Genomic DNA, 14338 nt, shown 5'->3' with positions numbered 1-14338 from the left:
AGTATGCTCATAGTTTCCTATTTTATTCAATGATTTATGTCATTGTTTTGATGTTCAGATTATTCCAGATTTGTTCAGTATAAGCCCCTTAAAGCTGCCTTCTGTGTCCTTTTAACATGCAATCATTTTTTGAGGACTCCCTTGTTCATCTCTCCTGCCCTGCCATGGAACCAACCATTTCTCCAGTTTATTGTAGTCTTTTTCCATTCTAATTTATAATACCTCCTCTAAAAATGAGAGAATTGGCTTCCATTATCCTTAGCATTTTTGCTTATTTAATCAAGTTCCCTGTTCCTACCCAATCCACCACTGCCACCCCTCCCTTGCATGGATGTCCTCCCCATTCCAAGTGTAGAATGACTCCTGGTACTAGGCCACATCCCCAGCTCCCACCCACACACACCAGGCTGGGAACCCACGTGGATGCCTAGCTTGCTCTGCCCTATCTAATGGTAGAATTGTGGGTAAAGGAAAAAGGGGAAGGGGAAGTCTGAGTCTTACTGAGATTTTATGTAAATTACACAAAGGAAGAGATATTGATTTTCAGCTGATACATCCTAAACATCTAAAACATATCCTAGGCACATGGGTAGGTAATAAAAATCACTTTGAAGAATTGGTTTTATGAGACTGCAGGGTCAACATTTCATTTAAATTCTTTATAGTCAAATATTTAACTTTGAGATATTTTCCCATCTACCATAACAGATAACTTAATAAACTGTAAAGTTATCAAATAGATTTATGAGGCAGCTAAAAAAAAATGTTTAAATCTCCAATTAGGCAATGTGAAATTTATCTTAAATTTGGATTTATATGCATGGATAATAAAGCTTCACAGAATCAAAAACACTCACTTTACCGGTCTACACTGAAAATATCAACACTGGTTGGGATCAATTTAACAAAACAGACAAGGTATTACTTTTGAGCAATATTAACAGATACATTGTTAAATGAGATAACATGAAGACAAATTCAGAGATGGATACAGGTGTAAGAGGGGGTTGAAGCTTACATAACTTTGAAGGCATTTTTTTTAAGGTACAGGGTCTTATAAGAGGATTATGTAAGTGAGGAGCCCTGAAGATTAAGCAGCAAGTCACTTCTTGAAGGAATTTAGAGTGAAAGTGCCTAGGCCCAATGCTTGGCACCGAGGAGGCATACAAAACTTAAGATGTTACTGAAGAACACTGTATCCAGCCTGTTCCTCTACGTATTAGGTCCACAACAAATCTCTATTAGATACTGCTGACTGGCCCATGACCTGTCCCATCTTAGGAAACAGGTTGTAATGAAGTTTTGCTGTTCAATCAAGAATGACACAGGCTTCCAATAAAGTCTTATTATTTTAATTGACTTTAATGATTATTGCTCATCTGCAAGGATTAATATTGCATTCAATAAAAATCATTCAATACAAAATAAACTTGTTCCTCCCAAGTTGCTCTCCACACGCTCCCTCTGATGCCAGACATTTCCCAGTGTCATTTGTTACATGGCTTGACAGAGATGGAGCCCTAACCTAGTATTCCTATGGACACAGTAATAGAAAAGGGAGTAGGGGCAGGTCAGGGGGCAGCAGGACCTGGGCTCCTTCCCTCAAACAGAGCTGACGCCATGGATACCACTGTTTGCCAGGTTACCTTTCCTAAAGGATGTGGTGTTCTGATTGGCTGGTTAAATACCCTGGGAAAAAGGGCCTGAACCGTTAGCATCTAAGAGAAGAAAGCATGGTCACATCGGCAAGGACTGGGAAGGGGCTGGGTGGGGAGAGGAAAGGGAAAAAATTTTGGCAAGATCACTGTCTCCTTCTAGAAGTCACAGAGTGAAAAGCTTTCCTTCCTTATATTCCTGTTTTAATGTCTGTCTCTCTGATCACTGGCAACAGGGAAATGAAAATTTCTAGTATCTAGCACTAATGTCCGACCCAGCTTTGAAGGATCACAAGCTAGAAGAAGTTGAGGATTTAGAATCCTGGATAATTATACACTTAAAGCTCATGAGCATCAAGCTCATCTGACCATGCAGAAATGCTGGTAAGCAGGGTGCATGGCATGGGAATACATCTCTGAGAGAACCTCTCTGAGGATTCTTTCAGAGTGTGAGCCAGGAGATACTGATTACTTTCTCTACGCACAAACTGCCTTTTAATATCTTAGTTCAAAAACTTTCTGTGACATGTGTCAATCAAAAGTGGTACCGCTTGTGTAACACTAATGTTCTATGGGGCCTAAAGTCCCAGACAAGTTATATGGAGCTAATTTCTCTCACCCTGGCACAATTTATACTTCCTCCTCCCATCCACATCTTCATCCCTTTAAATATTTTAAACTGCAGAAGCACAGCGGACCAGAAATCTGCTCTTGAAGGATAAATCCTAAAGATAGAGCTCAGTGCTTTATACTGAGTAATGGCTCAAGAAATTTGCTTTCAGCCCAAGCTGTATGGGGCAGAGCTGATAAAATTTGCTATTATGGCCCCAGTTTATTAATGCTATAAACTATGGGCTAGAAACAGAGAAATTATCAGAGTTTGAGATCAGCATGTCTCTAGACTCAACTCTGTATTTTTAGCTCCAAAAGTTCAAAAGATAAATTGGTAACTAACCACCCAACCAGCTTCTCAGTATTAAGACTAAACATTTTTCTTTCTTTCTTTCTTTTTTAAATACAACAAATAAATGCTAGGGGACAAAATTCAACTTAATAGATTGCAGTCTGGTTAAAAACCTGAAAAAATGAGGTCTGGTGGGAGTGAAGGAGGGGCTGTACTAAATTCAAGTGGGCCTACTGGACCTTAACAAGCAACACTCACTAGTACACATCTCTGAACCAAACATACCGCCTTTACACAGGAAACAGGGCGCGGAGCATCTAGGGGAAATTAACATGCACCACCTACATCTAACCTACCTGACTGGTAGGTACCATCCCTGCTCCTCTGAAGAAGTGAAAGAACACTGATTTCAGCAGCTAAGAAATGGGCTCTTTTAAGGCAATTTAGACATTGCAGATTGTTCCACATAGAAGGTACCTTAGCATTTCCTGTTAATAAGGTACCCAATTAAGACTATATCGTCCCCAGAAATGGTAAAGAAAGAGTCACCTTTCTGGGCTGGGAGAGTAAAATCCTTCTTTAGTGACTAGGGTGAGAAACCTTGAATTTCAGTTTCATCTAAAGAGCCATGAAGCAAGTTCCTGTGTGAAGAACTTGGATAATGAGATGAAGAAACAAGAAAGAAATTATAGGAAAAAAAAATAATCAAGAGGAAAGGAATAAGAAGAAATCAAAAGTTATCTTAAAAAATATTTCTTTTAGAGTCATATGGACTGGTCCTTGGTAATATGGTCCATTAGTATCTGTAAAGAAAGAGATTGATCAGTTAGCACTTGTGTCCTCCACATGAGAATTCTAAGAGAAGAATCAGAAACAGAGAACATTCTCCAGGGTCCTTCCCCTGCCCAGGCTGGGGACTCTTGTAGCCATTTCCTCAGGATCCTTTCTCCCTGTGCGTCCACAGAGCTTCCAACAACGCCACCTCTAGCTTTACCTCCTGCTCTCTAATAATATAAGTCAGTGGTTTTCAACCCTAGCAATACATTAAAATAATCTGGGGAAGTTTCACAAAATAACCCTGGGCCCCATTCTAGACTAACTGTTTCAGAATCTCTGGGGGTGAGGCTCAAGCTTCAAAATCTTAGAAAACACTTATTTTCTTTACATCTACTACTAGATAAACAGCTTCTCTGTCTACCCTGTTAGTTTGGGCAGAGTTCTTATACTCTGTAAAAAAATCACCTATAACACTATTTAAGAAGGCTAGCTAGCCTGCTTGGCTTAATACTGGGGAAAAGAGCTTTTCATTTGCTTTCCCCTAGATTACCTGTAATAATTGGGTTTGAATGGCCCATTTTTGTTGAGTCCCAGATATTTTGCTTGGTCATCTGTCAGTTCTGTCAGGTGGGCGTCAAATGATGGCAGGTGCAAGCTGGCAACGTACTCATCTAGGAAGAACAAAGCAGCAGGGGAGCAGACTCCATTTCAAATATGCCTCTCAGGGCATAACCTCCCCTATTTTCATTCGAAGCTTTTTGAGAAAGAGGAAAAGGGGTGGAACAACTTTGAAAGAATCTACAACTTGAAATATTTGCTTAATTTAAAAAACCCTCAAAGTTGCCTTTGAGTTGTTTCTCTCAGTACATACAGAGTGCATTTAGAAAGCCATGTGCCGGGGTGACAAAATGGGGCAGACTTGTATCTCCCCATTCTTCTCTGGCAAAGCTTTTGGGTTCACCTCAATGGCCAACATACCATGTTATCATGTACTATTCTCACCGTCCTGCAGCATCCTTAACTGAATTACAGTCAAATTATGAATCAAAGTGGATACCAGTAAGCTCAAAAGAGTTGAGCCATTAACATTTATTTAGGATAAGATCCATAAAGACCTCAAATCTTAGGATCATGGATTTCTAAGGCAGCTGGCACAAATGTATTAGTTTCCTATAGATAAGCTTCCTGGGCTTTTACTTTTATGAATATGAATAGCTAATAATAACAATAAAACAATCTGAGGTAAACTGCTGGAAGGGACAAGAGAAAGAAGTCTTTTAGCTTTAACAGGACAGGAATTTGGGCCAACCAATGAGAGATGGGAGGCTGGCACCATTATTCAGAGAGGTAAAGAACTAAAGATGATGTATTATGTCACATGAACGCAACACAACTGACCACCGGAATGATAGGCGATTGTTTGCCTATCTCACAGAAGATGGACAATAAAACCTGTGTTTGTTTCTGTTTCTCTTATTTTGGTCCCTGACTGTAATCAGTAGTAATAAGCTTACTGAACTTTAAAAAGCTACTCAGAGTAAGAGCATTTATCCTAAACCATTGTGTTAAAGCACTTTTACTCATCAGCTGTAATTCTTACTCTAATTTTGCAATATATGTAGCATTATTCTCACTTAACTGATAAAGAAACTGAGGCTCGTGGAGATCAGAACTTGTCCCGAGGTTCAAAACCCATTAAGTGGTAGAATAGGGATCAGAACTCTGACTCTAAATCCAATGCTTTTCATGATCTTCATTTTACCAAACCATGTACCAGTCTGGGGATAAATATAGGTTTCTACTGTTTTCACTCACCCATTTTCTTAGGAAGCAAGTACACATCTTGTTTGTACCGTCCCTCAGGTGCATTATAGAGTTCTATCAGTGCCAAAGCCTAAGATGGGAAAAGAGAATCAGAAAACACAAAAACACTTCTTAGGGACATTAAAATAAAAGTAGATTTAACAAGGACTTGGGGTTAATACTCAGTGATGTACCATAGTGACAGCACCCAGGACTCAGACTGTAATAAACACCAGCACACATCATAAGAAAATTTGCTGGTGTTTTTGTGTAGTTCCTGATAAGAGAATAGAATAACTACAGCTAAGCTGGAACACTATATTCTCAATCAAAACAGCCAACTCAAAGGCACACAAACACTGACTCTGTCTGAATAATGATTATTTTCTATACTTAAGAAAGCCTAAATTTCGACAACTTGTGACTTGAAGAAAACACATTGATAAGAACATAGGAGGACGGCTGGTTCCACTCTCATTGGAACCATTTCCAGTAATCTCAGTGCAGGCTATGCAGGCATTTTGTCACATACCTGTGTTGTAGCTGTGATGGACAGAACAAAGGTGGGAACTGTGGAGCAGCTCAGATTGAGCAGACGACCCTGAAAAGTTGAAACAAGACGCTGGGATGAGCTGTGTTATCCCTCTGTCTCAGATTCCAATGCTGCAGGTCCAGCAAGTGCAGGGAAGGACTTTATACCCCTCCAGACTCAGCTGGTAGAGGAAGAATTACAGTTCCAGATCAGAACTCCAGGTTTTATCTTAGTTTCTGCAAGTCCATCTGAGTCTAACAAGCTGAAGAATCAGCTGTGGTCCAGAAGTAGTATGTTACTTAGTAAAAAGTAAGTATTTTTTAAGTGATTCTATTTTGGGGACCAGACCATTTGAGAAATATACCTCTATCCAAAGGCAGGTACAGGGAAACACAGGCAGAATATTTTTCCCCTACCGCCCCTCCCTAATGGCTCTAAGCACACTGCTTGTGCTGCACAGCCCAAACCCTGTGTGTGTGTGCACCTCTGCCAGAAGGACGACGCGTTTGCCATCTGGCCAGATGACATGATCCACCTGAGAACGCACTCGCTCCCATGTCAGCTCCGGAGTGCGGAGGCTGGTCTGAAAAGAAGAGAGCACAGGGGACTGGCTATAACAGAAGGAAGAGAAAAAAGACCTAGCAACACATCAGTAAGAGAAGCCTTACCACATCAATTTCTGTGTTGGAGTGGCCCATATTGCATACGATGCAACTGTTTTTCATGCGGTCCAAATGCTCCCGTGTCACTACATTCTTATTTCCTAAAAGTAAAGGAGAGTGGCTGAGGAAAGAGATCCTGTGGGACAAAGATACTGCACTGGCTTTCAGTTAGAATATGGGAGAGAGGAGGTTTGCTGGCATCAAAAAGCATGTATACATCTTAAGGAAGGAAATGTGCATTGCATAACCGCTCTTTAGGCTCAGTTCTTCGGTTTTAAGATTGAGTAGTATATAAAGCCATCAAGGAAAAAGGCTCTTTGTTCTGAAAAATATGTTAAGGCTCTGACAGCTTACTCTAGTTCTCAGACTTTTACACAGAACAAAGCTCTTACCTACTTTATATGAAAGCCTATTAGACCATTCTGAAGATTTAACCTCAGAGTTAACACTCCTCCGCGTACACCAAAGCGCTGATACTAACCTGTGCAAGTTATAACGACATCAACTTGCCGGATGACTTCATTTAGCTTTACCACCCTGAACCCATCCATGCTGGAAGAAAAGGAAGAAACACTATGAGCGAAAAAGCAAGGAGGCAGTGGGACAGAAGCTGGTCACAAAATGAGACAACTAAACTCCTTTCTAAAAAAGTCAGATCCAGTGTTACCTCACTGGGATGACAAGTGACCAGCTGTGCTAAACTATACACACACTGGCCTCTTCAGACTCCCCAAGATTCCATCCAGGAAGGGAAAATACCAAGAAGCTCTAGGAGTGCCCTAGGATTATAATGGAGGGAATAGAGCAATCCTAGTCTCCTTTGAGATTTCCGCAAAGAATAGTTAATATAATCAATCATGAATGCCCAGAAACATAAAGTACCTGGAGTGAATCTAATTGTATTACCACTCTGTTCTTACCAGGCCTGCAGAGCACAGATGGGGTCAATTTCTGTGATATAGACAATTGCTCCAAGAGCCTTGAGAGCAGCACAACAGCCCTTTCCCACCTGCAGAGCATAAGGAAGAAGTCAGGTCCACTAAGGCATGGGTATTTGGGCAGGCAGGCTCTTTGGGAGATTGGAATTAACCTCCCTAAAATCATCAACCATCTAGCTAAAATCCTTGCAAGGATGCTCCAACCCAACAGAGGAGAAACAGATCCTGTTATGTTGTAACCCTTAGTCAGAGGAGTGATCTAGCAGACATTTCATATTTCATAGCAAGGGCTGGAGCCTGGGATAGTAAAAGAGATCACGGAGGTAAGTGTTACTATTAGGGAAACAGGACCAAAGAAGAGCAACTGTAACATCTAGTTTCTTATTCCAGGAAAACCTGATAACTCTCATTTGTGAAGAATCTAATACATGGACAGCCTAGGAGCTCAGGAACTTCTGTGGGTCATTGTTGATGACAATAAATAAAATCTCTTGCTACCTATTTTAGTTTAGAGATAATAAACTATATGCTACTTCAGATTCTATACTTCACTCCATTGCAAGTCACTCGTGGAGCTAAAATGCTACGTATCTACTTGAATTAAGCCTCATAAAAGATTACTGTTATTACTGGGGGAAAATGATGCCAACATTCCACTCCAAAAGAAAAGTGGTGAAATCTGAAAACTCAATTCATTTTATGTGTCTCTATTCATAAATCTGAATAAAGGACTTTTGCTATTATTTTCAAATACTTTTATGTAGAAGCATATTTTAAACCGTGCATCAGTGACTCCACACTGACAGCACAAGACCCATTCACTCAACATTTCTAGTAAGTCCATGAAAACTCAGACACTGAGGCCCAGCTATTTACCTCACCATAGCCACACACCACCACTTGTTTTCCACCAAACATCACATCTGTGGTCCTCTTCAGGCTGTGAAAACAGACAAGGGCTCAACTCAAACATTATTAGCTCAAACACAGTCCCTCTGAAAATTAAGTGTGGGGCAATGCCCCCTAACTGGAATTTGGCTGGGCTCAGTATGAGACAGAACCCCTCTAACAAACTTTTAATGCCAAAGGAAGACCAGGGACAAAACTTAGTGATATCACACTAACACTACAACCCAACCCAAATTTACCCCCTATAAATTTGAGTAACTATACAATTCAACCTACCCATCCAAAATGGATTCTCGGCAGCAGTACAAGTTGTCAAACTTCTGTTTGGTAACAGAATCATTGACGTTCATGGCTGGAACACAGAGCTTCCCAGCTTTGGAGAGCTGATATAGCCTAAAGGGAGAAGAAGCCACAAAAACAAACAAAACCAAAATCAGCTGGTAAAACATAGTAACTGGCAAAGTCTGCCTAATTCTCTTCAAGCTCCGTGCTGCCCTCCCAGTTTTATTTATTACGCAAGAATATTAGTAAACAAATTGTTTCCTTGTTATCTCTCCTTACTTCTTTTCATTTCTCCTTCCCTCCCCCCTTCCCTTTTTTTGGAAGAAAAAAAAAAACTTTCAATTGAAGAAATTTACTCCTCTTCCATAAAAGGGGATGTATTTCCTTAGATCAGCATTTTCTCAATCTTTAAAAAAACCCATGCCTACTTCTGATAAACAAAGATTATCAATGATTCTGATATGGTTCCGCGTGTGTGTGTATTTAAGCATATGCAATGTGCCCCCAAATGAGAAACACTCTCTCAGTCATCTTTTAGGTATTCCAACAAGCAAAGAATATTTAGCCCACTTTTACTTTTTGTTGTGTGTATAACATAGTTTTACAATAGACTTTTTTCATATTTCAAATATAAAATTATAGTACAAAGTTGAATACAGTTTTCAAGATATACTCATTCCCCTACCTCCCAATACTGATTGAGAATCACAGTGGAATAAATGGGAGAGAAAAATTTGTGAACTAGAACCTGAAATGACTTCCTTTTAGAGTCTCCTTGATTTTTCAAAGGTAAAAATTTGCAAGTTTTATCTAATGAAAATACTCCCATTTAGTTACAAGCCTGAAACACAGCCCTACAGCCTAAGAGAGACCAGAAGAATTTGCTGAGGCAGGGACACAAGGGCAGCTACTCCAGAATCTGTTACCTGTGAACACCAGTCACGCTCTCTTCCACAATGCCTCGGATCTTCTTAAACACGTTTGGATACTTCTTATAAACCCAGTGGGTTAAGTCTCCCCCATCATCCAGGATCTACAGAACAGCCAGAAGACTTCTATGGGCATTCAGGCTGCTAGAGCTGGGGGGAACTGTGAACCCACTTTCCGTACTAGTAAGAGAGCCCTGTATGTTCTGGAAGAGCACTCCTGAGAGCTCCTTAGAGCAGGTTTAGACAGCGGAAACACAGTTAAATTTGTTGGTGTAAAATGGTTAAATGGATTCCTAAGTTTGTTCTAGGCTATAGTGAAAAGAGTAGTAGGCTTATCACAGACTCATTTTTAGTCTAGAGCCTTGAAATATACAGCCCCTTTGAATGCAAAAGGAGAGCTGGGGCAGGAAAGAAACCAGAATCCTACTCCAAAGATGTACCATATCATTTTCTTCTATTTCATTCTGCTGTGTTTGAGCCACATGTGTTCAGTTGGTCTTACCCTTCCCCCGCCTTTCCATTCAGTACTCAGACCTATTCTGGATAGGTATCAAGCTAAACACTTTGGCAACAAAATGCTTAAGACCAAACATCCAAAACATTTAGGGAACCATGCTTTGAGGGAAAAAAGGAAAGAAATCCATTGTCAAAAGTGTGGGATAAATACGCATTATTACCATGTTGGCTTGCCACCCATCCATGTTCACACAGCGGTCAATACACCACCAGAAGTCATCTTCTGACTCGCCCTTCCAAGCAAACACTGCAACTCCTGCAGAGATAGAAACAAATCAGTGGATTCCTCCTTTGGGGAGTGTCCTATACCAATATTAGTCTTTGAAATGCAGGTGAAGAGAAAAAAGTTACAGATATTATTCTGGAAAGGAAATTTAGGAAGGGCAAAAAGTCAAAAGAGCACCTTTAGTTCAGAAAATGGTTAAGAATTTAAGGGATTTTTGTTTTTCAAAGTATTTTAGAACCTTAAAAATGTTATTCTCTTTGGCCAATTTTATACCTGAAACTGTATCCTAAGGAGATAAAGTGAAGTGGAAATCAAGACAAAGTTATTCACTGGAACATTATTTATATTAGCAAGTATCTTGAAATAACCTAAAATGTTTAACAATAGGAAAACAGTCAAGAAAAATCACATGGCTATATCAGTATTATTAATGATGCTGTCAAAGTTTTCAGTGACATGGAGAACTGCTTCTGAAAATGTTATTATTTAGGTTATAAAATTGTATACATACTGAGATTTCATCTCTGTAAAAACTGAATACAAAAAAGGAAAAATATGTCAAATATTATCTCTGTGTAGCAAGATTATGGATTTTTGAGGGGGAACGTCAAATTTTCTGCAACATATACTAGAAAAGAGTAAACAACAAAAGTACTACACAGTTTCTATCTGAGGATCACAGGAAAATGGGAGATCCTTAAAGAAACTTCAGAGTGATTTTCTTCTGAACATTTAACAATAAAAATTGCTTACGTTGAATTGAACTCTTAAGCGGTCCATATATTTTCAATGCAATACTGAATATCAAATTATCTAAGCAACTAACAAATAGAAGGTACTTCTTATTTCTCTTCTCTCAAAAGTGATGAGACTTTTGTGAAAGGAGACCAGTTGAGCTCAGACATAAATAGCTCACATAGTTTAAAGTTCAAAGTTCTTTCTTGTTCATTTAACATTAGAATTGGGCATTTCCCCATGTATTAGATTCTTTTCAAGATCATTTAAAATAACTATATAATATTCCAGTATGGATATGGACCTTTATTTTATTATTCATTTTCTTCCTGTTGATATTTTTATTACCCTCCATATTTTATAGCCCACAGACATAAATGACGCTGTAAAGACAGTTCTGATATGTAAAAATTATGTTTAGATAATTACTTTGAGGCAAAGTTGGTGAAAAAAACTGAACTTACCGGCCTCAGCCAGTGCTGCAGCCACTTCATTTTGAGTGGAGTAGATGTTGCAGGCAGACCAGCGGCACTGAGCCCCCAGGGCACAGAGTGTCTCAATCAACACCTATGTAGATGTATAGGAAAACAGGGTGAGAAAGGGAGGGCCAGACAGGAGTGGCATATAAAAGAACAACACCCAGTAACTCAGCAGCAACAGGTAGTACACTAGGACATTACAAAAGGGTGTAATCCACTAGTTAGCACATTAGTATATAACTTTACCCAAAAGATATGTTTCTAAAAGTCTTAACATTTTTATAGCAATTATATTTTTGCAAATCTAGATCTAGGTCAGGTTTGCTAAAAGCAGGTTATATCTATACAAACAAAGTAGAAAACCCCTTTATTGTGTAACTGACAAGTTTCACCTAATAGTTAGCATTTGTAGGTTGGATAGATTGGCAAGGGAAAAAAAAGTTTTTTTCCCTCTTCATCAGAAGTCCATCTCTTTTCCCCCAGCAAACTCACCGCTGTCTGGGCTGTGATGTGTGTACAGCCCACTATTTTAGCACCAGCCAAGGGCTTCTCCCCCTGAGCACGTTTCCTGAGTGAAATCAGAGCAGACATGTCTGTGAAAGAACAGAGGATTTGAGCTAGGTCTGCACTAGGAATGCCATTAATTCCTGCCCCTGTAACATCTAGGGCTGGTCTAATATGTTGAGATATGGTGAGATAAGGTAGAAGAACTCTAAGCATATTTCTCTTGTGACTGGCAGCTTCAACAGGCAGAACCACAGCAGGGAGTTGTCATCTAATTATTTGGAATTACTCTCTTCCTCTATTGTTTCAGACTTATATTTAGAGGGCTTACATGTAGTTAAATTCTCAAAAATGATCACAATGGAGGGTGAGTCTCATCATTCATTTGGGAGAAGAGTTCAGTAGTCATGGCATTGGCTAATGGACTCCTACATACTACAATCATCAGACCAGGAAGAAAGACTTCACCTCAGCAGAAGCCACTTGCTTCTGTTTTTCTATGCTATCTAATCCTATTCTGTCAGTCTGTTTGATTTCTGTACTCCCTGCCAGTAGAGAGCCTTCAATGTGAAAGCAACAACAGAGTAAAGAAACCTTATTGGGAGTGGGGCTGGGTAAAGAAACCAGTATTTAACTTATTGTTATTGTCAGTCACTTTTACTCCTGCTCCAGCAGAGGGTGCTCAGGATCAAAGACCACGTGAGCCCCCAGGTCACCACATCCTTAGCTGAAAATCCTCCTACATTTGCTGCTTCTGGGAAATCTGGGTCTCTGCTATTGTGGTAGGATCCCACAGAACTAACCACCACGTAGTGACCCAGGACTTGCTGACTCCGCAAGCAGATCTTTGAATATGGTGTCTTGGGGGAGGAAAAGAGAAACCACTCTGTGTAATTACCACATGCTGAGAACAGGAAGCAGGGAGAACAAGAGCAAGAATCCTGAGGCCCAAGCTCCATACAGACAGATCTGTTTTTATATAAACGTCCAGGATACTGGATTTTCCCAGGAGACTTTCAAGTTAGCTTTCAAGTCTTGAGTTGTTTCTGGATTCTGGATGACCAACGAGTGGGTTGCTTCTGGTCCCCTACCCACCCCCTTTCTTTACCTTGTTCTGCAATCTCAATCTCCCGGCGTCCAAATTCTGCCTGCTTGATATTCTTCACACAGAAGTTGCTACTGCCCTTCGAGTTGGTTTGCTGCTTTTCTCGGGGGGAAACCTCATCATCAGAGCTATCTGTGTAGGACGCAGCTAGAGCCGGGAAAGAAAGAAATGAGGATAGAAAAACCTCAGTGGGCTCAACTCCACAGAGTACAGTCTCTAAGGGACTCTTTTAAGTGAACACTCTTAATTGGAGCCACCTTTTATGTCACTCTCTGTTCTACTCCTCCAGGGTCTAATAGATGGTACTAACGAAACCTATGTAGATTTTTTAGTGTTGTAGGCCTCTTACATACCCTGAGGACACTTCGCCATTAGTGCCTGTGATAAGGAGCTATTGATTCCAATGCTATGCCAGCTCAAGTGAATCCCTGATAATGTGGGTACTTGGTCCCAACCTGAACTGGAACCAGACATGGCAAAAATAAAATAATAATTTAGGGCATATAAGAGATGCTATTTCTATAGATTACTGGTTCTCAAACTTTGCATCTATCAGAATCACATGGAAGGTTTGTTGGAACACACATAAGCTAGGCCCCAATGCCAGAAATTCCCACTCAGCAGGTCTCAGGTGGGACCCAAGAATTAGCATTTCTAACAAGTTCCCAAGTGTTGCTGATCTTGCTGTTTAGAAGACCATACTTTGACAACCATTAATGTATAAATGGATAAAAGCAGTAAGATGATCTTAGAAAATCTTACAGATTTTACACTAGGTTATATTCATGAACAGAGAGAAATGACATAAAAGGTGAGCAGCTTCTATTAACAGTCCTGAGATCACTCAAGATGTTCAACTTTAAAAAGCAGCTTTACAAAAGGTTAAAAATGTCCTTTCAGATAGATATGCAGGAGGACATATAACAATCACTCCTTATCTCACAAATCACCTCTTTTCTCCCTAATCAAGTATCTTCTTGATTACCATCTTTGCCAGCATCAGGTCTCTCTCACTGACTTCCATGCACACACCCTCCTTCTATCCAGCTAACACAAATATTACCAAAGGTTATCTACCCCACTAGGAAAATTTACCTGTCACCATGCTTTCGAGAAATGCTCTAATAGGTTTCCATAATACATGGCCATCAAGATCTTTGAAGACTTCCTTAAAGCTTTCTTCACTCATCCCATCTTCCTTCCTCTTATAACTCAATCTTTCAAAATTTTTTCTTTCTTAGCTATAATTAGCTTGTCAACTAACAACATTTTTGTATCTGTCATTCCAAAACATATTTTCATTTATGATAGTCCTTAGGTTTGAAATCTTTTCTTGCCCACATATCTACAGTAAGTCTGAATATTCATTTATTTTAGTGCTT

General features: G+C 39.8%; 1 protein-coding gene across 3 annotated transcripts in view; it reads right to left on the bottom strand.

Moving 5' to 3' along the window:
- Positions 1-1336: 1336 nt before the first annotated feature.
- AHCYL1 (adenosylhomocysteinase like 1) overlaps positions 1337-14338 on the bottom strand; it is a 36910-nt gene continuing 23908 nt past the window's right edge. For all 3 annotated transcript variants that reach the window (XM_031457767.2, XM_064488805.1, XM_031457768.2), the window contains exons 3-17: positions 12960-13103; positions 11840-11940; positions 11333-11435; positions 10069-10163; positions 9389-9495; positions 8457-8573; positions 8148-8211; positions 7254-7342; positions 6815-6885; positions 6340-6434; positions 6156-6254; positions 5672-5740; positions 5152-5230; positions 3887-4007; positions 1337-3362 (exon numbers count right to left, since the gene is read on the bottom strand). In XM_031457767.2, coding sequence (XP_031313627.1) covers positions 3356-3362; positions 3887-4007; positions 5152-5230; positions 5672-5740; positions 6156-6254; positions 6340-6434; positions 6815-6885; positions 7254-7342; positions 8148-8211; positions 8457-8573; positions 9389-9495; positions 10069-10163; positions 11333-11435; positions 11840-11940; positions 12960-13103 — 1361 coding nt within the window. In that variant the 3' untranslated portion in view covers positions 1337-3355. The remainder of the gene's footprint in view (positions 3363-3886; positions 4008-5151; positions 5231-5671; positions 5741-6155; positions 6255-6339; positions 6435-6814; positions 6886-7253; positions 7343-8147; positions 8212-8456; positions 8574-9388; positions 9496-10068; positions 10164-11332; positions 11436-11839; positions 11941-12959; positions 13104-14338) is intronic.

This window comes from Camelus dromedarius, chromosome 9 (genome assembly GCF_036321535.1).
Source record: "Camelus dromedarius isolate mCamDro1 chromosome 9, mCamDro1.pat, whole genome shotgun sequence".
Taxonomy (NCBI): Eukaryota; Metazoa; Chordata; class Mammalia; order Artiodactyla; family Camelidae; genus Camelus; species Camelus dromedarius.
The sequence above is the reverse complement of the archived record's forward strand: the minus strand, read 5'-3'. Positions and strand labels throughout refer to the sequence as shown.